The sequence below is a fragment of the Panthera leo genome, chromosome F3 (assembly GCF_018350215.1).
Source record: "Panthera leo isolate Ple1 chromosome F3, P.leo_Ple1_pat1.1, whole genome shotgun sequence".
Taxonomy (NCBI): Eukaryota; Metazoa; Chordata; class Mammalia; order Carnivora; family Felidae; genus Panthera; species Panthera leo.
In genome coordinates this window covers 62933340-62959664 of record NC_056696.1, presented here as the reverse complement: position 1 = coordinate 62959664, position 26325 = coordinate 62933340, and the positions used below count along the sequence as shown (strand labels likewise).

At 48.9% G+C, this 26325-nt stretch overlaps 1 protein-coding gene across 3 annotated transcripts in view; it reads left to right on the top strand.

The window, feature by feature from the left end:
- The window catches only part of LOC122212473 (carboxyl-terminal PDZ ligand of neuronal nitric oxide synthase protein), a 284789-nt gene that overhangs the window by 189239 nt on the left and 69225 nt on the right, over positions 1-26325 (top strand). For 2 of the 3 annotated variants that reach the window (XM_042926469.1, XM_042926471.1), the window contains exons 3-4: positions 10533-10625; positions 21803-21876. In XM_042926469.1, coding sequence (XP_042782403.1) covers positions 10533-10625; positions 21803-21876 — 167 coding nt within the window. The remainder of the gene's footprint in view (positions 1-10532; positions 10626-21802; positions 21877-26325) is intronic. The other variant, XM_042926470.1, reaches the window with a different exon arrangement.

Genomic DNA, 26325 nt, shown 5'->3' with positions numbered 1-26325 from the left:
TCTTAGCTGGATGATCACTCGACAGAGACAAGGCGATTACTCCAAGAACCCTCCCCAACTCCTCCCTCTCAAGTAGTGTCTTCAGTTTTCCCAAGAATGACCCTTTCGTTCATACCTTTCATTGTATTGTGAACATTCATTGCAATCATGTGTTCTGCTTCCTGTGGCTTTTCCACTGTTTCCCCCCTTATACCTGGAAACTTACGACCCTGGTGGATGAACGCAAACACGGGTCTCTCACATCTCCTTGCCGCCACATTGTGCTGTCGGGTCTAAGCTTAGGAAGGAGAGTTCCGGAATAAAGGCTTTGTAGAGCCCAGAAGGGGAGCGCCACATGAATGGCTCCACGACCTGCAAATTCCCTGCTGGTTCCTGTGCCCTGGTTCTCCTGGCCTTCCTCGGGGTTCTCATTTCTACTCTGTGTCCTTTTGGAATCCTCAGTGCTGGTGCTAAGGTCATGTCCAGCCTCTGCCCCTCTGCTTTTCACTGTTCAAAACCCTAAAGAATGTAACACCCCCCCCCCCGACTTTCTGTGCCAAATTCTAATAATTTGCTCTCCAGTTGAGAACCCTCCCTGTCTGTCGCATGCTTTCTCCCTTCCATTCTCTTCCCTTGCTTCTGGGCTGGGCCTGGGCCCATCCATGAACGCCTGCTACACGGGCTGTGAAGGCTTGATTGCATAGCGTTTGCACTGAGAACTGGGCAGGTTCGTAGACATCATCTAACCCAATACTCTCATTTCACAGAAGGGAAGGGTGCCTCCCAGAGCGTGTAAGTATTTTGCCCAAAGTCCAGGCAGGTGGTGCCCCAGTTACGTGGTTTTGCCCACAGCTCAGAGTGCACGTGTGGCTTCTGCAGGAGACCTGATAACCCTCGATGTGAACGGTTTCATTTAATTTTACAAGGTGCGTGTGGGATGTGCATGATGGAAGGCGGGGGGCCCACGGAGGTCACGACACATCATCAATTGCCTTCTTTTAAAGGTATCATAGAAACCTAGGATTCATTATTGTCTCATAACCAGTTGTGGTTGAGGAAGAAAACCCTAAATCCTCGATTCATGGCTCTACTAAATACCAGCAGACTTTTATTCCTTCTGTGTGTGTCTCTCTCTGTGTGTGTGTGTGTGTGTGTGTGTGTGTGTGTAGGTACGGATTATACTGTTGGAGCATTTTTTTTTTTTCTTCCTCTGAAAGGCTGTGTTAACGTTCCTGTCTTCCTGCTTACATGGGACACAAACATTGAGAGGAGCCTCCGGGTTAGATATTCGCGGGCAAGACAGAATTGGTCATGATCGGTCATAGTAGGGCTTGCTCTATATTTATTTGTGCCTCTTCACCCACCTCTGCCTCCGTGTTTACTTACAAAGGTTCTGATACGTATTTGCAACGTGCTGGGAGAGCTAGCAGAGGGAAAAGCAACCCGAATGCCGTAGATTATTATTAGTCGTGGTATTTATCTTGCTCCATAAATCACCCCTTCGGGCCCCTTAATCATTTGGGTTGTTGTTCAGCTCCCCGTGACCTGTCAGCGTGCTCCCGGTAGGAAAAAGTGATGGCTGTATTCCAGGGCCTGTCTGTCTCCTCTCTGCGGGGACCAGCCGCCATTCAGAGGCTCCCCTGTGTACACGGCCCGCAATTGCCCACACTCGAGGCCGCCTCTGTCTGCCGTCCAAGGGCCCATTTGATTTGCCCGCTGCTATCGTGACAGTCTCTTGACACTGAAAATGCCTCCCTCCCCCAGAACATCTGTGTTTGGATGAACCTCCCTCCCCTTCCTCAATGTTGCAAACAGCAAGAACTTGGATATTTCCTGCCCCAAAGCCCTCCCTACGTTCAGAGGGCCCCTCTGCCATGTTTTTGTGACCTCATTAGCATTCTGTGACCTTCCCAGGTCACTGTGTCCCTGGGTGTGGAACAGGGTAGAGGAAGCAACAAAGGAAATGAGAGCAGCCGGTGTGAATGGTGTGGGAAAGAATTGGGGGAGCGGGGCATTGCAGGCTTTCCATTGAGCAGCCTGAGAATATTCCAGATTCTGTGAAATCAATTTCCTTTCTTTTCTTTTTTTTTTTTTTTATTTTGAGAGAGAGAGGCAGAATGAGAATCCCAAGCAGGCTCTGCACCATCAGCACAGAGCCCAACGTGGGGCCTGAACTCATGGAACTGGGAGATCATGACCTGAGCTGAAACCAAGAGTCAGACGCTTAACCCACTGAGCCCCCCAGGCGCCCCTGTGAAGTTAATTTCTTCTTCTGTCTGTTATAAGATGGGTTACCTGTACATCAAAGAACTTGTTACAGGGAGTATTGAATAAACGGGGGAATAAATGAATAACTTCATTTCCTAGACCAGGATGCCAGGCCAGCGAAAAGAACAGATGTTGGCAACATCAGGAGCACCGGGCAGGAGTCAGAGATGTGGCTTCCGGACTCGGGTTTTCTGCTCATGAACCTAAACAACTTTTTCTTTTTTCTTTCCTTTTTTTTTTTTTTTTTCCTCCATCTTTGGGCGGTAGCTTTTTCATGAGATGGTTTGGTCAACAGTTGTGGTCCCAACCATTTCGAACACAAGTATTCACCTAGAATTTTGTTAATGACGTATTTGACGTATTTCAGAGCTACAAAATGCATAAAACACAGTGTACGAACATCTGATATCTACCACACATCAGTATTCTCTCCCAACATAATGGTGGTAATTTTAGGTGCCTTTGATTTAGGAAACGGGTGACCGTAAGCAGCCGTGGTGCTGTTATAAGAACCTGTATTTTAATTGCGAACGACAGTATCCACACTGTAAGGGTGCCAGAGTGGCTCAGTCGGTTAAGCGTCCGACTTTGGCCCAGGTCATGATCTCATGGTTTGTGAGTTCAAGTCCCACATCAGGCTCTCTGCTGGCAGCATGGAGCCTGCTTTGAATCCTCTGCCCACCCCCTCTCTCTGACCCTCCCCTGCTCACACTTGATCTCTCTCAAAAATAAACATTTAAAAAAAAAAAGTAGTATCCACGCTTTAAAAAAACAGTACACAGATGATGAAGACACATTGATTTCATCTAAGGCAATTCTAGATGCAAATGAAAATATGAAGGAGTTAATTGTAATATGGTTTGGGGACCCAGAGTGGTGTTTCTGAGCAATGCAATTTGTATTACCGCCTAGATCCAAATAATGCCAACTTCTGGCCCAACCAGTCTAAACATCTCTGAGGGCTGGGTCTGGAATTTTGCCTTTAAAAGAACAAAAACAAAACAAAACAAAAAACCAAAAAAAAACAGGTGTGCCAGATGGGATTTAAAACTTGAGTTTTTGATCACCTGATCTACAGAGGTGGGTAAATACTTAAATTCTACATTTATGATAAAACCGCAATGAATATTCCTTTCTTAAATAATAGCTCCTCTGGTTTCTTTTTGGTATTTTGCAGTTTATAGAGATTTTATTTACACCCCAACTTTCAGTGATAGGTCTGTTACGCTGGGCTTGAGGTTGATAATTAGGAACTAAATGTCTCCACCTAGTGTTTGCCAGAAACCACACAGATATTCCAGAATTTGGATTTAGTACAGACTTTGGTCTTTGTCTTGCTCACGTTTCTGTGATTTCATATGAACGAGCACTACAAATCACCGAGTTACACAGCAGTGTCGGGGGTGGTCATGCCTCTTGGGCATCCCGTCCCCCGGATTCTGGCTCCACAGGCACAGGAGCTCTTACTTAGGGAAGCAGCAGGGTAGCCCAGAAAACAGATTCATCTGCGGGATCCTTCCCCCACGTGTGACACCTGTGCCATCAGATGACTGGGAACAGCCCTGACCAGTAATGGAAGCTAAATTGTTTTATTAAACCAAGTATGGATCAAACAAAAAATTAAGATGCCTCGTGTGCTGTGGGGTACAGAAGAATTAAAGAAGTCAGATCTTAAAGTCCTTCTGCCCCTAGAATGGAATCTGTGGTTTTAATCACTTCCGTTGTTGATTAATTAACTTCTGGAATATTTATTTTACCCTTGCGGCCAGTGTCCTGTTTTCCCAGGGTCTGTGACTAAATACTGTCCCCTGAGTTCGTTAATGTATTTGACACTCATCAATCACCCTCTTGTGTCCTGGTGCTGTTTCCCGGGACACAGATATATCCTATTTCTTGCTCCCGGGGAAGGCATGGCCTAGCGGGGAAGCACACAGCCAGTCGGTGGCCGGTGATTATAGAGGCTGTAATGACCGCACCGATGGCCCTGCTCGGTGGGAGCACACGGGACGTGGGCCTACAAGCCTTCTCTGTGGAGAAGATAATTCAAGGATGAGCAGGAGCTCCCCAAGCAGATGGTGGGGGGAGGGCATCCCAGGCACAGGCAGTAGCAAACACCACTGCACGGAACTGTGGGAGATTGGGGCATGTTTAACCTGCCTGTGGGAGAGGGCCAGAAATATCGTGCAAGCAGAAGTAAAGTGGACTTGCCATGAGGAGAAGTGTATTTTTGTACAGTGTTTACAGATCTTTATCTTTTTATTGTGGTAAAATAGAACCTCTTCCATTTCCACTGTTCTTAAAACAGCTCGAGGACGTTCACAGACAACACTCACATTGTTGTGTAACCATCACTGGCACCTCCAGATCTTCTTCAGCTTCCAGAATGGGAACTCTGTCCCCGTTAAACTCCTCCTCCTCTTCCTCCTCCTCCTCCTCCTCCTCCTCCCCGGCCCCCCACACCCTGGCAAACATGTGACCGCTCTTAGGTACCTCGTGTACAAGCGGGACCGTACGATACTTGTTCCTTTATGCCAGCTTACGTCATCGAGCATAACGTCTTCAAGCTTCATGTTGTAGCGTGTTTTATCTGTTCGTCCATCGATGGACGCTTGGGTTAACTTCCACCTCTTGGCTGTCGTCAGTCATGCTGCCCATTGGTATGGGTGTCCTCCAATTCTGTATCTTACCTCAGTAGTAATTGGTGTGTAAGCGCAAAGGGGCTTCCTACAAACCCCCCTTTGGTTGAGGTGCTTACAGTCTTGTAGAGATAGGTTCTCACTCATGAAACCAAGACCGGCGGAATATGCTTACGATGCCCGATCCGATGGCACTACTAGAGCTCGCTTTTCAATTCCCCGCGATCGTTCGCAGGAAGCAGAGCAGACTCATTCTAGAAAGGCAGTGACCACAGCCCAGTGTAAGCCAAGGACTTGCCTGACAAGAGCATCACCATCCGCTTTTGCAAACGGAATCTCTCTTCCTGGTGGAGTTGCCCCTGGGCACCTTGACTCGCGACTGTAGGCATGGTGGGGTCAGTGAGGGTAGAGAGAGGGACAAAATGGATTTTCTGGTGACATGTGGGGCCAGCTTCTGATGTCGCTGGTGAGAGAGCACATCACTAGGCAAACCGTGGGTAGACAAGGAACCAAGGACCCTGTGGAAAATCCTGGGGCTCTTCAGGGAGCTAGACGTTGTCGTGGGCGTAGACTATTGTGTGTGTTGCTGGGGGAGGGGTGCGGCCCCAACCCTTCCCCTGACTCCTGAGAAAGTCCTTCTGTTACTTCTGTTTCTGCAATACGTCCTCAAGCCCAGGGCAGGGCTCGTCCCTTCACTGAGCACGCTCAGTTGCCACACACCTCCTCCTTCCCCTTTGTGGACCCCCAGTGGCGGGGACTGAGACACACGGGGTCAGGAAGCAGTTCTAGGAGCTGGGGGGACAGGGAAGCATCAGGGACTCAGGACATGCTCTGTTCTGTCAGCCGCCCTCAGCCTTCCAGCCACTGTGACTCCTTCACTTGCTGAGGCCTTCCTCCTGGTTCCTGCCGGACCTGAACCCCTCCCTCTTCCCAGCTTCCCCTTCGTGGGCCTCGCCGGCTGGCACAACACACTGAGTTCTGGGGCCACTGTTCCCACACGGGGTCCCAAGGCTCTGTTTATGAACCCCTGGCACATCACCATGGCCTTTTTAAGTCAGCGGTTAGTGTCCCAGGACTTGTATTGTTTCGTTTCCTGAAAGGTCAGGTCCTAGAGAGCTTAATCTGCCCTTGCTGGGGGAGCCCTGGCTGGCAAAGCAAATCTGTCAGGTCAGCCTGGCCACATGTGGGGAGAGCCAGAGCTGGCATGGGCTTTGAGGGAGGCTGGCCGGAGTCACAGACAGTGGCCCTGACAGTCCTGCTTGTTCCTCAGCCCCTGGCAAAGCCTGAGTGGACTGGATTCCTATCCTGCGGAACACAGATGCTTCCTCCTGAGCCTGTCTGCCCCTTGGAGGAGCACAGCCGGGGGGGGGGGGGGGAAGGAGTGTTTGTCCCCTGTGAGCCCCTTCTCTCTGTTCTCTTGGTCACTCCCATGATCTGTCCCGCCTCCAGCTCCATTTTCTCTCCTCCAATGAGCACAATAAAACATGGTCGTCCAAGCGAAGTGCAGTTGCCATATAAACAAATGGTTTCACGATAATAAATGTTTAAGCCTTTTCAGATACTCTGTTTCCTTTGATTTCCGCAGTTTCTGACGGGACTGCAGTCTGAGTCCTTCCTCTTCGGTTGGAAAGGATTCGGAACATCGGACCACCGGGCAGGTGGAGTCGATGGGGAATGTGTCCAACCCGAGAGCCCTTATAGACGGGCCTCGGGCAGCACTGGCAGCTGTAACCAGGGCTATTTCATGCCTGTCTTGCCCCCCTTTGTTTGGAAGCGCTCCAGAGCATTCCACCAGCTGTTGTACCGAGGGACACCTGCATTGCCATTGTCACTGAAATTCCTTTTTTTTTTTTTAAATTTAATGTTTGTTTATTTTTGAGAGAGAGAGAGACAGAGCGCAAGCAAGAGGGGGGCAGAGAGAGAGGGAGACACCGAATCTGAAGCAGGGTCCAGGCTCCGAGCTGTCAGCACAGAACCGGATGTGGAGCCCGAACCCACGGACCGCGAGATCATGACCTGAGCCAAAGTCGGACGCTTCGCTGATGGAACCGCCCACGCACCCCTGTGTCACTGAGATTCCGCTGCAGCCATTTGGTCATGCTTTTCCACGTAGCCCCTGAGCCCGCAGACCCTGTAAGAGCCGCCTGGGAGGTCCTGCGCAGCGATGGGATTCGAGGCTGTTGTCCTGTTCTGAAGAGAACCTTTACTTGCATCTCAACCCTGAAGATCAGGGTATTAAAAGGCCTGGCGCCTGGGTGGCTCAGTCGGTTGGGCGTCCGACTTGGGCTCAGGTCACGATCTCGCGGTCCGTGAGTTCGAGCCCCGCGTCGGGCTCTGTGCTGACGGCTCAGAGCCTGGAGCCTGTTTCAGATTCTGTGTCTCCCTCTCTCTCTGACCCTCCCCCGTTCATGATCTGTCTCTCTCTGTCTCAAAAATAAATAAACCTTAAAAAAAAAATTAAAAAAAAAAAAGGCCTGGCTCATCAAAATCACAAACTATAGAAATAATGTTTCAGATGCACAGGCAAGGTGCCGGCCAGGTGCCTCTGGCCAGCCTTGGGTGTGCAGTGGGCAGGGGGGATTCTTGATTTTTAAAAACCTCCCAGAGACCGTGGAGTCCATAGGGAGGCCGACCCAACAAGAAAGACATGATCAGCTACCAGATTCTTCTGGAAATAGAGGACCACTAAGGTGGTTCAGCAGGCAGTGTGCTCTCTAAAACGAGGACTGGGAGGGGCACCTGGGTGGCTCAGTCGGGTCAGCAACCGACTTCGGCTCAGGTCATGATCTCATGGTTTGTGAGTTCGAGCCCCATGTCGGGCTTTGGTGCTGACAGCTTGGAGCCTGGAGCCTGCTTTCGATTCTGTGTCTCCCTCTCTCTGCCCCTCCCCTGCTCATGCTCTCTCAAAAATAAACAAACATTGAAAACAAATTTAAATAAACATTACAGTGCCTGGGTGGCCTAGTCGGTTGGGTGTCCAGCTTTGACTCGGGTCATGACCTTGTGGTTCGTGGGTTCGGGCCCCACGTCGGGCTCTGTGCTGACAGCTCGGAGCCTGGAGCCTGCTGCAGATTCTGTGTCTCCCTCTCTCTCTCTCTGCCCCTCCCCTGCTTGCTCTCTGTTTCTCTCTCTCTCTCTCTCTCTCTCAAAAATAAACAGTAAACAAAATTTTTTTAATAAAACTAGGGCTGGGAGAGTGACGTGGTGCCTTGCAGACGTGGACACTTAATATTTCCTGGTTTGATATTATGGCCGAAAAGCAGAATTAGAAAGTATGTGGAGCTTGTGAGTAATCTCTTGGAAGAAAGCAAAGGCGGTGAAGCAGGCAGGGATTGACCGATACGGGGCAGGGTTCGTCCACATCTGGTGCTTCTGGGACTCTTTGGCTCTTACCCCCCGCCTGAGTTCTTTGAAACACACCCCTCTGCACACCTTTGACTGGCAGGAACAGCCCTGACCTAACGACCTGGTCCCATGGGAGGCACAGCGGAAGGCTGTGTTTACTGGAAGCCCAGGGGAGTGGAGGTAAATGCAGGTGTGGTCGGGAAACGTAGCCGGGTCACTTCACCCGGGAGGCACAGGGCCAAAGCCGGCTGACCTGCCCACACCCATGCTGGCTCTCCCACCCGGGTGGTCCCTGCCCCCTGCTGAGCACGGCCCCTGAGCAGAACGCAGTCGGGGGACCCGCTGCGCGTCGCAGCCAGGCCCCGAGGCGCACGCCAGACGCGCTCCAGCCTTCGCCAGCTTGCAGCCGCTGCCCCGGAGCGGGCGGTCGTGTGGCTGAGGTCCTGTCCTGAGCCACACGCCGGTCTAACACGCTTCTCCCTGCCATCGGACATGCTTGCTCGGAAGCAGAGTCTGAGCCTGATGTTTGCTGTCTCCTGTGCGTCCGGGGCTCTGGTTTGCTTTTTGTTTCGAGCCCCCTTGGTAAAAAGGACAGCTGTCGACAGGGTAGGAAGAGTGACCTTCCAGAGTGGGGGGGGGTGATGTATGTTGCTGTCACCTGGAAACTCAAATCAGCCATAAGCCAGAACCTTTGCTGTGACAACGTAAAGAAAAATATCGTGCCTCAGTTAGGTCGTGTCCCCGTCTATAAGAAGCAGACAGCCAGAGGGCATCAGCACTAACTGCAACAGAGTGAGGTCAGCTCAGATTTCAGTGGAAGGGACGGGATGCACACAGGGTTGGAAGCTCTAAGTGGAGTCCTTAAAATCAGAGTATGTAAAAAAAATTTTTTTAATGTTTATTTATTTTGGAGAGAGAGAGGGAGACAGATTACGAGCTGTCGGCAAAGAGCCCAATGCATGGCTCGAACCCACAGACCATGAAATCATGACCTGAGCCAAAGTCAGATGTTTGACTGAGCCATCCAGGCACCCCTAAAATCAGAGTATTTAAAGGCATCGCTAATGGAGTGGAAGGTTCTGGATTTCTTTTTCTGTTTTCTTTTTTTTTAAGTTTTTTGATTCATTTTGAGAGAGAGAGAGACAGAGAGAGAACACCAAGCATGCTCCACATTGTCAATGCAGAGCTCGATGCGGGGCTCAAACTCACGAACTGTGAGATAATGACCTGAGTTGGATGCTTAACAGATCGAGCCACCCAGACGGCCCAGGTTCCGGATTTCTGATGAGATTTTCAAAGTAGGTTATGTTTTCATCATGTTAGGATGGGTTAGGTTAATTTCTATCCCCACACTAATTAGAATTAATTAGGCTCTAGATGTGCAGGCAAGTAGCCGAATGCCTCCCCAAGCTTGGCTGGTGGCATGATAGGGGAGGGTGTTGAGTATAAGAAGTCCCAGAGGAGAGGGGCTGTGGGTTGGAATACAGGTCTTGGCCTTGGGTCTTGTATTATTATTAACCTGTAGCCCAGATGTTTCATTCGCTTGGCAGGTGAATTTGCCAGTTGGTGCTACCAAGATAGGGAGCAAATGAAAATGGTATTAATAAATTGGATAAGTGCTCAGAATGAAGTTCAGTGAGGAAAACAAAATTGTACCAGCCATTACAAATGCCTGCAGAAGCAGAAGAGATCGCGAAGAATGGGCAAATGTAACAGAAAAATGTCTGGTGTTGAGGGTGAGGCCAGCGTCCCTCAGTGGTATAGGGCTGTGGTTGAAGCAGCCATAGGGGAATACTCTAGACTATTTCAGGCTGATAAGGCTATAGGTAGACTTGGAAACTGACCTACAGATAAAGGAATTTGGGACTTGAACTTAGAACGACTTGGAATTCCACATTTTTAGTATGTAAAAAGTCCCGATTTGAAGACAGGTGCCAATTCTTCTTAATATTCACCGGAGATGGAATCAAGTTTCCAGAGTTTGGGTGGATGCAGGAAAAACCTGTCAGTGAACGTCATGAAACATCAGAATGAGGTTTTGAGGGAAGGTTCTGGTTTCTGATGAGATTTTGAAAGCGGGCTCTGTCTTCATCTCGTCAGGCTGGATTACCTCCATCCCTCGGTTGTTGCTGATGGCTGGGCCCCGACACTGAGACCCCCCCCCTCCCCCACCTGCTTTTACGCTCCCAAGAAGCTCCGGGTCTCCCTGTGCCCATCTGTGGCCCTCTTTTCTGGGTCACGGGCTAGCCAGAGTCAGATACCCTGACCTAACCGGATCGTGCTTCTTTGTCTCCTCTCTTGCAGTACGAGTTTAAAGCCAAAAACATCAAGAAGAAGAAGGTGAGCATTATGGTTTCAGTGGATGGCGTGAAAGTGATTCTGAAGAAGAAGAAAAAGGTAAGTGACTCTGAACCAGAAAGCAGGAAAGAGGGGAGCAGGGAATGTAGGCGTGGGGCGCCTTTTCCTTCTAGGCCGCTCTCTGGACAGAATCCTTCCTCATCTGGGGAGCGGTCTGCCCGGACCAGCCATGGTGTCGAGAGAAGTGAGGCTGAGGCCCATGGCCCAGGCAGCCGATTGGCTCCATGAGTCCTGTGTCCCTTGGGTGACAGGGCCCACCTCCTGTCACCCTTGTCTTTTGTTACTGTACCTTGCAGTCTTGATCTCAGGAGATACTTTAAATTCAAGTGATGACGGGTAAGAGGGTTTGGCGGGAGTGGATGAGGAAGCTCCGTCAGCAGCTGTCGCCTTCTGTCCCAGGAATGACCCTCAGTCCCACCTGAGGTGACGTCCAGCCCCATTGTGTGTTGTGTTGCTGCTGTTAGAGCCCATCTATTTGAACAGTCCTTCGAGACCCGTCCGCCGCGGCTGTTCAGTGTGCGGGAGGCTGGGCCAAGGGTCTCCAAGGCGGGAGGAAGGGAGGAGGGACTGAGCCGTTCGGGGGGCATTCCTCTGAGCTGGGCTGAGACAAGCAAGTGGGCGTATGTTGCCTCAACACGTGGCTGTTTTTGTGTTAGTTGTACGTGCCGTGGGAGAATGATGTTACTAACCCCTGGGAAGAGCTAGGTGTCCATATTGGCAGAGGGTAGAGTGTATGTTTCCAGAAAGAAACGGAAAGGGGCTTGGTTGATTGAGGATAGATGAGGAATCTTCTTGTTTCTTTGTTTCTGAGCTCTGCTGATACTTTTTAAATTTATGATAGCTTTGTTTTATACGTTTTTTTTTTTTTTTAATGTTTGTTTATTTTTGAGAGAGACAGAGACAGAATGCAAGTGGGTTAGGGGCAGAGAGAGAGGGAGACACAGAATCGGAAGCAGGCTCCAGGCTCTGAGCTGTCAGCACAGAGCCCAACACGGGCCTTGAACTCACGAGCTGTGAGATCATGACCTGAGCTCTCAAGCTGCCTTTCGTTCCAAACCTAAGATGCTGTTAATTCGAGTGGGAATCAAGGCAGGCCTTGAGTCTGGGGGATATGGAAGTAAAGACAAGGGCCTGGTTGTAGGTGACATAAGCTCGGAGAATCGAGTGGTTGAGAGTGGTGTGGAAGGGTGTTGGCAGTCCAAGGATTTAAATCTGCTCTGTGTCCTCGACCAAAGACATTACCCAGCGTGTGACCAGATGCCACACAGTGGTGGGGACTTGACTGCTTCCTTAGGTAGCCCATTTTTTCTCTGGTCAGCTGGAGTTTACAAAGGTCTCCCATGTACTAAAACTTGCTCTCTCATGCTCCCTAAATATCTTTAAGGGTGGTTCAAGAAAGTGTTATGGCTATGAGGTTGGAAGTATATAGGAAAAAATAGCACATGATACTGTTTGTAAAGAACACCTTAAAAATTCACAAGTGGTAGGGAATTTGTAATGGCGTCTTAGATGTTTTTGACCTTATAAACCTCCACAGCGGGGCCACAGTCCTCGTCTTGTTCTTATTCCAAGGGTCTCTTTTCCGCCCTTCCCCCACCACACATACATGTGCACGGTGGTTAACCGTGAGACGGCCTTTAGAATATCGTCCTCTTAGGAGTCCCTGAGCAGGAGAGTGGCTGAAGCAAGCCGAGGCCCATCAGGTGGTGGTGTCCCTGGGCCCCAGTTAAATAAATCACGGATGAAAACCATGTGGATTTAAAAGCGAGAGATACCCTCAGGAAAAAACGTGGGTCGGTGCCACCTGAGCTCATGATTCAGGCAGCTGGCTGAGTCCCAGCTTGGCTTTTGTCACGAGTGTCCTAGAGCTTTGCTCGGCCCTTCGTGTGTGGGGGGGGGAGGGGGGGTGTTGGGGGGGGGCCAGGAACCTGTGGCTCAGCGCCCTCAGGTCCTACCTGACGAGGCGACGGTTGTGACGTGAGGGCACTTTCCACATCACAAGATGCCTTCCCGCCCGTTCCATCCATCCCTTCGTCAGGCCCGCTGGGAAGGTCTCGTGGACACGTGATCACCATCCACGGCACCCGGTCGCCTGGGGAAGCCAACCACTCGCGCCGTGTCCTCCCCGAACCGCCATCTGGCCGGGAGCCAGGCGGTCGGCCTTTCCACGTCCGAGACTCTCCTCACTTTTCGAGGTTAGGAGCCTGACCGGACGCTGACTTGTACTTGACAGAGGTCAAAAGAGGCTGATGGGTGGACCAGCCCACCCCTTCCTTTATTCGCTCTGAGACGTTGAGCGGTTTCCCGGACCAGCTACACTCACGTTAGCCCGACGAGCCTGCAAATCTCGGTTTTTCTCCATCGGGGGCAAGTGATGTGAGAAGGCAGATTGCCAGAGGTGGTCCGGCGAGCGTGATGCGGAGGGAGTCCGCTAACTGTGTGGCGGGAACGTTTCCTGGTCCCTGGCTCCGTGGTACCCAGGTCCCCGGGATGTTGGGAGGGGCCTTGTCGGGCGCATGCTGTCCGAGGGTCTGTTCCACAGGCTCATCACTGACTTTGGTACCTTCCTGGCACCCCCCCCACCCCGGCCCCCCGCCATGCACGCACACTTCTGGCTGACATCACCTTTACTTTCCATTATTTTCTGTGTCAAGGCCTGCTGTCCTGGGGCCTCTTCTGTCCCTTTCGGGTAACTTCGCATACCTCTGATTTGATCCATTGTGATGGCACTTTGCGGTTTTGCCCTTCGGGGCCGGTCTTACTGCCGTCTCGCTGTGCCCCTCCCGTATCCTGTACCACATACAGCATCACCCCCACTCTACCTGGGGAAAAAATGATGTCAAAGAGCCTTAGATATTTGGCCCGAGATCACGCCACACGTAAGGACACCTGTGTGCGGAACGTCACCTGGCAGAGACGCCGGCCCCCTTCCACCGGGTGATGGAAGCTGAGCGGGGGAAGCGTCTCCCCTGGGGAGCCCGTGGGGCCTTGTGACTCATTTTGAAACTCCATCCCTGGTCATTGCTAGTGCAGGTCCCCCCTGCAGCTGGCCGAGGGAAGAGGTGATCTAACAGGGCTTCCCCTCGATCCGATTCTTCTGATGCCAGGCTCGGGAAGGAAGGGAAGCCTCCCGACCTGTTTCCTCCGCCCCTGCCTGGTGTCTGTTCCAGGCGGTGGTTGTGAGTCAGATGCTGCCTGTAAGCACGGTGACTGCGTGTGCTGCCTCGGACAGACTGTGTGCACGCTAACAGCCATCAGCCTTTGCGGCGCCTTGTTCCCCCGGACCGTCCTCTACGATCCGAGTGTGCGGATACCGCCCCGATGTCCGTGTGCCTGTCTGTGTCTAGAATGGAGAGGGACTGGGTAGAGACCTGCCACACCTGCCTCCCCGGACATGGGACCGTCTGCAGGTTTGGGTGATGGCCGTCCTCATCAGGTTAAGAATGAGAGCTCTTGCCGGATAGCCGAATGTGCAGAAAAAGTCACGGCCGGTGTTCAGCCGTGGGCACCCGTGTCGGGACAGCCTGACGTGCTCCACTGATGAGTCCGTGTCTGCGCTGCAGCGGTCCGTCCGAATGTCGAATAGCCCCCGCTTCCTGCAAACACGCTGACCTTCCGTGGGTTCGTGTGCGTGCCGGAAGGAGCCCTCGGCCGAGGAAGGAAGACCTGGCTCCGAGCCCTGGCTCTTCCCTCCCTCGCTGCGTGGCCGTGGGCAGGTTGTTTCGCCTTCTTGAGCTTCAACTCTCGAGAGTCCGATTAGGTGACCACTTTCACTTCGCCAGCTGGAATATTCTGCACCAGCTCTGGAGCCGTGCTGTTGGCCGCTCCCGTATGTCTGTGTGGGTCACCTGTACTTAGGTCCTTGAAGCCTACTGAGCTGTGGATGAAGTAGACCCTAGAGGCCAAGTGGGCTTACGTGTTGTTGTTTCCTGATCCTCTGAGGCCAAACACTTCCCAAGGCAGCCGCCCTTCCCCCCCACCCCCCTCCCGGCTGGGCCTGGGGAACAGTGCAATGCATCCTGACGGGGGGGCGGCGGGGAGAGAAGTGTGTTTACAGGGATCCTCTGTTCTCCCAGGAACTTTCCAAGGGCAGGGGCCACTGTTGGAAGCTCAGCACTTACTTGGGGGCCTGGCGCATGTGGTGTGTTTTCAGTTATTATGGCTGTCGGCTTGCTGGATGAGGGAACAGGATTTGTGTGTGGTGATATCCTCAAATCAGGAGGAGCTAAACACTTAGCAGTTGGATCAAATGAAGTCTCGTTTGTTACTTTGGGCCATCACCTTCCCCTCCCTCTTCCTCCTCCTCTCAATTTGCCCATTTGAAGAGACAGAGACAAGAGCCTTCCCCAAGCTCAGAAAGGCGTCCGTGGAAGTCGCTAACGTCGGTGGTATTAGGAGTCGGACTTGCTCAGTGACTCTGGTCTGTGGTGCTTGATTCTAGTGTAGGCGGTAGCCAAATATTTTGTGATTATCTCTCCCTGAGACATAAAAAAAAAATATGTATCTTTTTGGTTATATTCGCAAGTGTCTAAAAAAGGCTGCCGCCTTGAACCGATGCTGGCAGATAATGAATCTCAAACTGCTGTGACTCTTGGTTTATATTTGTGGTGTGAACCCCACTATTAAGTGGCTTTGTCGTCTTCCAATCAGTACATTTTCCTCAACTCCCAGCCAAACCCAAGTAATTAGTTTTGCTGTGTATATAATAATGATTATTCATTACAATCCCGGAATCACACTATAGTACTCTTTGCTAGGGAGTGGACTTCTCAATAAGAAGGATTACTCTTGAACTTCGTCCAAAGGATTTTTCTACAAAAGGACCTGAAGGGCCTCAGTTTCATGTGGTTTCTCTTCTAAACCAATAACTTAGTTGGGATCTCCTAAGGCAACATTCTAGAAAGGCTCCATCGTTCTCATTAACAAATGTTCGTTGTATGTCTACCATATTCAAGGAACTGACTAGGATCTGTAAGGGTACTAGACACGGGCCCTTTCCAGCAAAATTATTTTTAATGGCACTATCTGTGTACGTAGGTCTATAGCTGCTACACAATTGCATGATGGTGATTTATATCTTTCCCCCATGGGCTGTGAGCCTTTAGGGGCAGGGACCCTGTCTTCTCTCTAATCCCGTTTCGTCTGTTTGGGAAGGTAGAAGACGAGAGGGAGCAAATTCGTGAAAGTAATGACACTCTAAGATGGTAATGAGACGAGCTAACAGGAATGGCTAACACTGATACTGAGCACCTGCCATTTGCCAGGGCTGTTTGATGCACTGTATTACTTAGGAAATGGTCACCATCGTCCTCTGAGGTACGTACCGTTCTTTGTGAAAGAAGATGCAGCAACTTACCCAAGACCTCACATCCCATCAGAGGTGAAGTCAAGGTTTGAACCAGGTCTGTCTTGCTCAGATAAGTAGATTGTTCCCAGTATCATGTCCCCGTGTGTGCACTTACCTCTTCAGGCTGCTTGGAGAAAAGCCAGTCCATAGAAAACGCATCACTGATTAATCCAGGGTCTTTAACTTCTAGCCTGTACTCTGTCAACTGGCCTATCACGTTGCGGGAAAACTGGTTCCCTGTCCAAAGAGAAGCATTCGCTATCATGGAAACACAGAACTCAAATCTAATTGAGTAAGAAAAGGAGGCACTTAGAATTATAGAAGCAGGATTTAGGAGAAAAACTTCAGAAATGATCTGATCTGATCCCCTGGTTGATGAGTAAGCAAATCAAGAGAGGCACAGTGACTGTCCTAGGGTTACCCAGAGATAACTAGGGTACATAGTTACTGATGGAGCCAGGACTAAACTTGGTCTGGTCTTCTTTCTACCCTGTTATGTTTCCAGGCCTTCTTTATTTTCTGCTAACTTTAAAACATGCACATTAGGAACTGTGTACATTGTGTGAGAATTTACTAGCAAGCACTGCAGTTTTGAAATGTGTTTTCTATATCCAGTATCCATAGGTTATGCCAGAAGATGAGTGATAGCTATATTTTCGGACTAATCCTGTTCCCTCTGGAAGCATGGAGAACTTGTCAAGCTGAGTTAATGAGACTTTTGCAAGGTTATGCTTTGGGCTCTTTGATTTTTTTTGTTGTGTTTTTGTTTTTGTTTTTTGAGAAATCCCCATTGCTGCCAGGAACATGAATAATGGTAAAGCTTACAGACTTTGCAATGTGCCTACTGATAATTTCCACTAAGGGTAGAAAATAAATCTTGATACAAATCCTTCCTCCACTTTTGGGGAAGAGCTTCAGAGATGCCATATGCATTTCTGGGCTCCAAAGGGAGACAGAACAGCTATGATGATTATCCCTAACTCTCTTTTGTGGTTTTGGCCCTTCAAGGCAGACCTACGTCTGACCTAGTTCCCAGGTAATATTCCTTGCCGGGAGATTTTGGAACGTCAAAATGGCTGTAACTTTCCATAGAGGACTGGCCATTTTCACCCACTAGATACAGGACGTGCTTACCCCATTCAGTGGTCTTATAGGAACATACCCTGTAAGCCCTTTATCATTTGTAGGCGACGGAGAGGGACGTTCTTTGATTCCATCACTTGGAGTAGCAAGGAGAACGTGGGTCGTGGAGGGTATACGAGTTGGGTTCAATTACCACTGGACTAGGTGAACTCAGATGGAAGTAAGTTACCATCTCCGAGGCTTAGTGTTTATCTTTTAAGGTTGAGATCAATTTTGATAACGCAAAGGAAGCATTATATAAACATCGTTAAATGAAAGGAAGACTTCTCTCCCATATCAACTGGAGAATTTCTTGTGAGGATAGAAAATGAAGCAGTTATAAAATGACTTTCCTGTATTTTTCTCACTTTGTGTTATTCTAGGTCCTCCAAAAAGCACATGCCAAGACAGGATTGAATTCCTGTGAGAGAAAATGGGGGAGGCCCTGGGAGAGGCTGGTAACTATCCCATTTCTGAGTAGGTCTGATTCCAAGGGGAGGAGAGAGCAAGGAAGGAAGGAAGGATGGATGAAAGTCTCGTAGATGGCGGTGTGCTCTGAGGAAGGTTTGGCAAGACTGTCAGGAGATTGTGAAGGCAAAGTCCCATGTGGGAGGACTCCTGTGTCTCCCAGAAACGGGCCTGCCCTGTGCACCCCTGAGCACCCCTGATGGGCCGGGAGCATCCCGGAAGCAGGGCCCCTCAAAGAAGCAAGAGGACGGGCTTCAGAATGCCGCCCCTGGGATCTTGGCTAAACTCTCTGTAATGGAAGATCGGTAGGGCACATCCTTGTGACGACAACTTAACTCCAGAAAATTCTGACTAGCCAATAATATGACGCAGAGCCTTCCCTCACGTTAAGTTGCTCTATCCTGTTGACTTTTTTAATTCCCTTGGAGTAAGGAATTGATAAGAAGAAGAGAAGGGGGAGGGGAGACTGATGGCGGAGGGAAGGCATAGAGAGACCTGGGTTAGCAAACCCTAGTTCAGGGTCCTCCTGAAGGTCTCGACCGTGCTGAGAGTGTCCTTGGCAGGTGCAGAGGGGACAACAAGCAAGAGAAAGGAGTTACGTGTGTACAGGTACAGGTTGGGGGGCTGGCAGACAGCCAGACAGCTGCCCCTAGGGTGCTCCCTCTCTGCTAACATTCCCCCTTTCCCCCATCCCTTTATATTTATGGAGCTGGTGAGGGGGCTGATCTTTGCCTCCCTGGGCCTCGCTTATGGGCCTCCCTGCCGTACCTGCTTGGACTCTGAATGGTGCCAGTGAGGCCCGCCTGAGCCTGGGCCTCAGGTTGAAGGAGGCTGAAGACCAGCTCGTTCCGTCCTGCTGGTCCTCCTGGGCTGATGGTGGCAAACCCTGCCTCGAAGTGGTGTTGACAGCCTCAGGGACGCACCCCTCTCCCTTCCTCCTCTCTTCTCCTTTCTCCTCTCCACTCCCATCTGGACTTGAAATGTCTTCCTTTTCTGGCGCATCTTGGAGACTACAGCCAGTGGGTAAACAAAACTGAAAATTCCTACATGTAGCTACCAAGACTCCTGAGACCTTATTTCTAAGCATTAAAAAAAAAAAAAAATGCTCTCAGATAGAAGCGAGAGGCATGTGAGTTTCTGAAGACAGTAAAACTACCACTCTCTCTGTCCCCCCCCAAAATAAACAAACTTAAAAAAAAAAAGTGTTTTCTGAAATGTCCAGGTTTCGATTGAAAATCACTTGCCACACCAGAAATGAGGAAAATCTCAACTTGAATGAACAAAAGATAGTCAAGAGATGCCAATACCGAGAGGACAGATGTTAGATAATGTGACAGAGACGTTAAGGCAGCCATCGTAAAAATACTTCCATGAGCAGTTACGCTCTTGACACAGAAGAAGCGGAAAGTCTCAGCAAAGACATAGAAGAAAGCAGAACCAAATGGAAATGTTAGAACTAAAACCTGCAACTGCCAAAATCAGATGTAAATAAACAGGCTTAGCAGCAGAGAGGTGGTGCTTTCCAGACATGAATTAAATTAACCTCCGGCAGGACATGTGGTCCTAAATATAGACGTGGTTTAACTTAATATTTGAGTACTTAATATTTCTATTATGCTTTTGCCCCCACATCAAGCCGTATTTGAAACCTTATATTTTGCTGTGTAAAGAATTCCTGTGGTGAACATTTATAGTGTGTGTTTAAAATAGGCATCCATGGGGCGCCCAGGGGACTCAGTCGGTTGAGCTTCTGCCTTCAGCTCAGGTCATGATCTCACGGCTTGTGAGTTTGAGCCCTGAGTCGGGCTCTGTGCTGACAGCTTGGAGCCTGGAGGCTGCTTCAGATTCTGTGTCTCCCTCTCTCTCTGCCCCACCCCTACTTGTGCTTGCCCACATGCGCTCTCTCTCATTCTCTCATAAATGAATGAATGAATGAATGAATGAATAAATAAATACAGGCATCCAAATTATGAGTTACTTTGCCTCTGAGAACTCTCAGTGTGTCCGTTGAAAACTGGCCTAACATGTGCCAGGAAGGGTAGGAGGCAGCTAAAAATACTATCAACCGATCCTTGCTGGGTTAAGAGCAGTATCACAGCCAGAACAGAGATAGGAATGTGTGTCTGCAGATTAGACCACATGTAAATCAGGAAGGGATTCAGGCCAGAGTAGCAGGTGTTGAGGGGGGCATTGGCAAATACAGTGGGTACGAAGGGGGCACCTGGATGGCTCAGTTGGTTTAGCGTCCCACTGGGACTCAGGTCGTCATCTCACATTTTGTGAGTTCGAGCCCTGCGTCGGGCTCTGTGCTGGCAGTTCGGAGCCTGGAGCCCGCTTCGGATTCTGTGTCTCCCTCTCTCTCTGCCCCTCCCTGGCTCGCCCTCTGTCTCTCTCTCTCAAGAATAAACATTGAAAAAAACATTTTTTTTAAGAGGGGTACAAAGAAGGTCAGCTAGGGTAGTAAGAAACCCAGAAGACTTGTCTGCTGAGGAATGTTGACAAAGCCTGGGGTGATTTAGTTTAAAGAAGAGAGTCTGGATTGGCTGTGTTTATACGCATCTAGAGAGTTCCTATTTAGAAAAAGATGTACTCTCCTTCTTTCTGGATTTGCTCCAAATGGGCCATTCCTGTATTAAAATCTTGCAGGGCGATGAGTAGCAGTTACAGGAAGGTAACTTTTGAAAAGAAATAGTTAACTCTTTTTTTGCTTTTTTTAAAGTTTGTTTATTTATTTTTGAGGGAGAGAGTTGGGGAGGATCGGAGAGAGGGAGGGAGAGAGAATCCCAAGCGGGCTCTGCACTGTCAGGGCAAAGCCCGATGCGGGGCTTGAACCCACGAACCGCGAGATCAGGACCTGAGCCCAAATCAACGCTTAGAGATTTAACCGGTTGAGCCATCCAGGTGTCCCCCCAAAACAGTTAATTCTTGAAGCTGAGTTTCCTTGTCTGTAAAACAGCATTGGATACCTAATGCTTGTAAGCCCGTCGAAAAGCCACCTCTGTGGGTTGGATTGGTATTGAATAAGAATTTGGGGGTGAAATGGCGTGTGTGTGTGTGTGTGTGTGTGTGTGTGTGTGTGTGTGTGCGTGCGCGCGCACGTACATACACCTGCCAGGTGCGTACGGGGTTGTGTTTGAGTGTTCACGCTGGAGAAATGCTTCAGGCCGAAGGGGCCTGAATATAGTCCCCCCCTGAATGAGCTGACAGTGCTCGTTCCACGGTAATTAATCCAACATACACTTGCTTGCCTTTCACTCTGCTTGATCCCCATCGACGGAGAGAGGAGTGTGCGACTCCCAGGTTGTCCTGGGCAGCACCGCCCCTGCGGCAGAGGCCAGTGAAGGTGCAGCAGGAGCCCCTGTCCCTGCACCTGGGGACCTGGGAGGTGGGGGTGTTCCTCCCCTCATCAAGCATCTGGGGCCTCTGGAACCGCCCCTGAGTCCTCTGCCCTAGCCCTCGCCCCCATCCTGTCCTCGTCCCCAGCTGCTCAGGGGTGTCCTTTGTGTTCGCCGTGAGTTAGGTCCCCAGCCAGCACGACTGTCCTCTTGGGTGACTACAAATACGCTAGTTAACTCTCCAGGCCTGTATCCAGCTTTGTCCCCTTTGAGGAGGGGAGGGTGAGAATTACACTTCCTTTGCTTTTGACAGCACCATTCACAGCTCTGCCCCCTTCTCCCTTTTTAAAAAAATATTTATTTTGAGAGAGTGAGTGAGCAGGGGAGGGAGGGAGGGAGGGAGGGAGGGAGAGAGAGAGAGAGAGAGAGAGAGAGAGAGAGAGAGAGAGAGAGAGAGAAAATCCTAAGCAGGCTCCACACTGCCAGTGCAGAGCCAGACGCAGGGCTCAAAGTCACGTCCCATGAGATTATGAGCTGAGCCAAAACCAAGAGTCAGACGCTTAACCGTCTGAGCCCCCGGGTGCCCCTCCTTCTCCCTTTTGTTCCTCCTGCTTCTCCCACTCCTCTGGAGTGATAGGTCGTCTCTTTTTTCCCCTTGGCGATTTCTCCATGAACTTTTGATTTAGAGTCTGCTTGTGGCCCCCTGGGGTGGCCTTGGCTCCCACCTGCCTCCTGTGCCCCGGAGAGGCAGTCTCCTTAAAGTGTTAGAAGGAAACCGCTCAGACCAGACACGATGTTTTCCATTTGGCCTCTGGAGCCCTGGGCGCCAGGCCTCTTAGAAGAAGTCAGGCCAGGAGCAAGTGCATGCGTTTGCATAGGCATCGGTAGCTCAATGTCTGCCCTGGTTCTGTGGCGGAGGACAAGCCTAACTTATTCATTTACAGCTTCTTTTATTGCAGAAAAAGGAGTGGACATGGGATGAAAGCAAGATGCTGGTGATGCAGGACCCCATCTACAGGTAAGAGCCCCATCCCTCCCTGTTGTCCCTTGGAGCCGTCAGGCTGGTGGGTCCAGACAAGTCCAAATAAATTTCTGCTGCATGTCTCTTCTGAGACCTGTGGTTTCTAGACACGTAAGTACGAGAAGCAGATCGACCTCGTCTTGAAGACTGAGTGGAAAATTCTTCTCGGGCTCAATTGCGCCGTCTGGAAACGGTGAAGGATTTTTGCCTGGTGTTTAGGCCAAATCTTTTGGTTGTAGTTTGAGACTTTTCCGTCTTGTGCTAGTTTTATCTTAACTGAAACTTCATGATTGCATATCTGTTCCACCTCTCTGCCCCTTCAGAAACTAAGTGCAGATAAAGGGTTGGTGATCGTTTGGAAAAGCAGAAAGTCCCACGTATAATCCCTAGAAATGGCTTTCACAGTGAGACTGGTAGGATTCCTCTAGAGATCAGATGTGTGCTCGCTGGGCAGGGGAATACCTGATGGTCACAACACGGAGCGCCAGGGCCTGCTTTAGACCCTCGGTGGAACCTTGATTCACCGTGTGACTCTTGTGCCCCAGGCTTCGCTGACCGAGCCCCATCCACCCCACCCCTACCTCCTCCTTGTTTTCTTCACTGACAGAATGGGTATGAGCGCTTCCTTTGGGATCTGGGGGAACCTAGATTTCGGTGTTTCATCTCCCCTCAAATGACTTGCTTCGGATGACAAAATGGATAAAGGTTGGGACTCAACCGACAAGTTGGCAACATGGTGGCCCTGCCTTCTAGTCAAAGAGCAGATGCCTATGAAGTGAAATTTCCATTCGTTCAAACAAATGCACAAGTGTGAAAACTCTCGTGTCAGGTCCTGTGCTGGGTGATTGAGTGGATGATTCAAGTGAGTAAGTCACGGTCCCTTGTTCTCGGGGAGCGTTGGTCTGAAAGGAAATGGGGTCCCGAACCAGTCACTACAGCACAAGACCAGGCGTCTGACAACACCAATTTCTTTCTCCAGGTTCCTGTTGTACTTTTAAACGTTTGTGGACACGTTACAGCGTGTTATTGTCCAAGTCTTTTGCCAGTAAACTACGAGGCTTTTGCCGGTAAAGAACTACGCCCAGCTCACATTTGTGTTTCCAGCACCAGGCCTCTGTGTATCTGGCCTAGATGCGTCATTTAATAAATGTGCGATGGGCGGTTGAAGAAATGCACTGAGCTGATATCTGAAAATTAACTTAAGTGTTGGAGTGACTCACAGAGGGGAGTAATCACTTTCTACTTGAGCGATAAGGAAAGAAACAGATTGCGTCAGGACTGGGCTCGAAGGGTGTGAATGGATGAACCCCTCCCTGCCATTTGCATTTTGTAAAAGGAAGAATTTCTTGGGTTCCCCCCACCCCCCGCAGTGGCACATACACATACAAAGGCACCTCATCGTGGACGCGCCTCATGGACTCGAATCTTGCCTTCGCTTGGTTGAAAGGACTTTGCCCAAAGTTTTAACGACCTTGCCCAAACAAGCTGTCAATTTTATTTATTTTTTATAACAGCTTTATTTTGAGCTTTGAATTGAGCATACTTAAATGTGATTAATTTGGTAAGTTTTGACCTACGTGTACACTTCTAAAACCTAAAACCATCACCTTGGTCAAGATGAGGGGTATATGTTGCCCCCAAAAGTTTCCTTGTGTGCCCACGTATAATCTTCCCACCCCTCCCTGCCCCACCTCCCTCCCTCCTGCCCCCTACATCCCCAGGCAACTACCGATCTCCCTTCTGTTGTTCTAGATGAGTTTGTTTTCTTTCTCAAATTTTGTGCAGAGTCCTACAGTGTGTCCTTTTGGGAGGGCTGGCTTCTTTCCTTGAGGAATCATTCCTTGTCATTGTATGTATCAGTAGCGTATCCCTTTTTAGTACCAAATGGGATTCCACTATATGAGTATAACTCAGTGTGCTTAGCCATTCACCTGTTGGTGGTTTCCAGTTCGGGGTTATTACAATGAAATTGTATTTGTATGGACATACAGTTTCGTGTTTCTTGGGAGAATACACCAAGAGTCGAATGACTAATTATACAGTAGGGGTGTGTATTTATTTTTATTTATGTATTTTTAATGAAACAGTTCTGCTAGTGGAGTTTGAGACTTCCACTTCCTGCACATCTTTGCCAACATGTGATATTGTCAGTTTTTTTCTTAAAGTTCAGCCCTTCAAGTAGGTATGTATTAGTATCTCACTGTGGTTTTCATTTGCGTTTCCTAATGACTAATGATGTTGAACATCTTCTCATCTTCTGTGCCCTTGGTGTATCTTTTGTTAAGCATCTGTTCAAATTGTTAGCCCCTTTTTGATTGTGGTGTTTTGTTTTCTTACTGAATTTTGAGAGTTTTTGGTAAATTTTGAATGCATATCCTTTATCAGGTATCTGGTTTGCAAATATTTTTTTTCCAAGTCTGGTTTGTCTTTTCTCTTAACAATGTCTTTTGAAGAGCAGACGTTTGCTTTTGCTGAAGTCCAAATTATCAATTTTTTTAATGCACGGATTGCATTTTTGGTGTCGTAGCTAAGAAACCTTTGACTGACTCAAGATCACAAAGACTTTCTTCTAAGCGTTACATTTAGGTGTGTGATCTACTTTGATTCATTTGTTAATATAATGTGAGGGATATATCAAAGATTTTGTTTTTCCTCCTGTACGCGGATGCCCACTTCCAACCTCATTTGTTGGAAAGACTGTTCTTAGCTGAAGTACCATTGTTGAATATCCATTACCCCTCTCTGTGTAATTTATTTCAGAACTCTTTCTTCTGTTCCATCCATCCAGGTATCTGTCATGATGCCAGAACCACAGTGTCTTGTAGCTTAATAAAAATTCCTGGGAGAGGGGGCGCCTGGGTGGCTGAGTTGGGTGGGCATCCAGCTCTTGATTTCAGCTCAGGTCATGATCTTATGGTTCATGAGTTTGAACCCTGCATCGGGCTCTGTACTGACAGCATAGAGCCTACTTGGGATTCTCTCTCTCTCTCTCTCTCTCTCTCTCTCTCTCAAAGAATTAATAGGCTTAAAATAATTTTTTGAAATCGGGTAGTTTATCTTCTAACTATTCTTTTTTTTTTTTTAATTTTTTTTTAACGTTTATTTATTTTTGAGACAGAGAGAGACAGAGCCTGAACAGGGGAGGGGCAGAGAGAGAGGGAGACACAGAATCTGAAACAGGCTCCAGGCTCTGAGTGGTCAGCACAGAGCCCGACGCGGGGCTTGAACTCACAGACCGTGAGATCGTGACCTGAGCCGAAGTCGGACGCTCAACCAACTGAGCCACCCAGGCGCCCCTATTCTTCTTTATATAAAGATTACTTTCAATTAGTATGGTGCATCTTTTTTCATTCATTCACTTTTAAGAAGAAATATGCTTTTTGTGCCTCTTGAATTTGGAGTTGTGAGTTCAAGCCCCATGTTGGGTATAGAGATTACTTAAAAATGAAATCTTTAAAAAAAAAAAAAAAAAAAAAATATATATATATATGCTTTTTGGTGGGAGGGTAGAAAACAGCAAAGAAATCTTAAATCTTACAGTGAATTTTAAACAATATTTTTTGGCGGTGCGCCTGGGTGGTGCAGTTGGTTCAGTGACCAACTCTTGGTTTTGGCTCAGATCATGACCTTGCAGCTTTGTGGGTGCTTGGGATTTTTTCTCTATCTCTTTCTCTCTCTGCCCCTCCCCCATCCACACTGTCTCTCTCTCTCTCTCAAAATAAATAAATAAACTTAAAATAATAATAATTTGAAAAATTTTAAAAATCTTCTAATTTTATTTATTTAATTTACATCCAAGTTAGTTAGCGTATAGTGCTATAATGATTTCAGGAGTAGGTTCCAGCGATTCATCCCCTGTGTATAACACCCAGTGCTCATCCCAACAAGTGTAAAAATTTTTTTTAATTTTAAGGTAGGGTCCATGCCCAACATAGGGCTTGAAGTCACAACCCTCAGATCTGTTGGGCAACGCCTCCCCCCGCCATAAAGAAACCCCCTACAGCAGACTTTCTGGTTGTAGGTCTCTCATGGATCGCTTCCTAACCTATCAGAATTCAGCAGCCCACATGTATGAACAAAGGCATGAAGTTTCCCCAGTGTTGTCCCAGGCTTCTAGATACTTCTTTCCCACTTATGTATTAAATTGGGTGTTTTTGGCCCCTGTACTTGTAAATTTGTATGTCTCTGTGTTATGGGTAGATGAAAGAGGACTTTATTCTAAGCTGTGTGCCCCATTTCATCATCACTGAGGACATTTATCATCATGATAATATGGGGACATTTACAAATGCACTTTCTTTGCATACTGTTTCTTCCCCTCAGGAACCCCTCTGGTTTGATTGACTGGCATTGCCAAAGAATGCATAATTGCTTTTGGCTTTTATGTGTCTTTATTTTTTTTTTTTAATGTTGATTTATTTTTGAGAGAGAGAGACCGAGCATGAG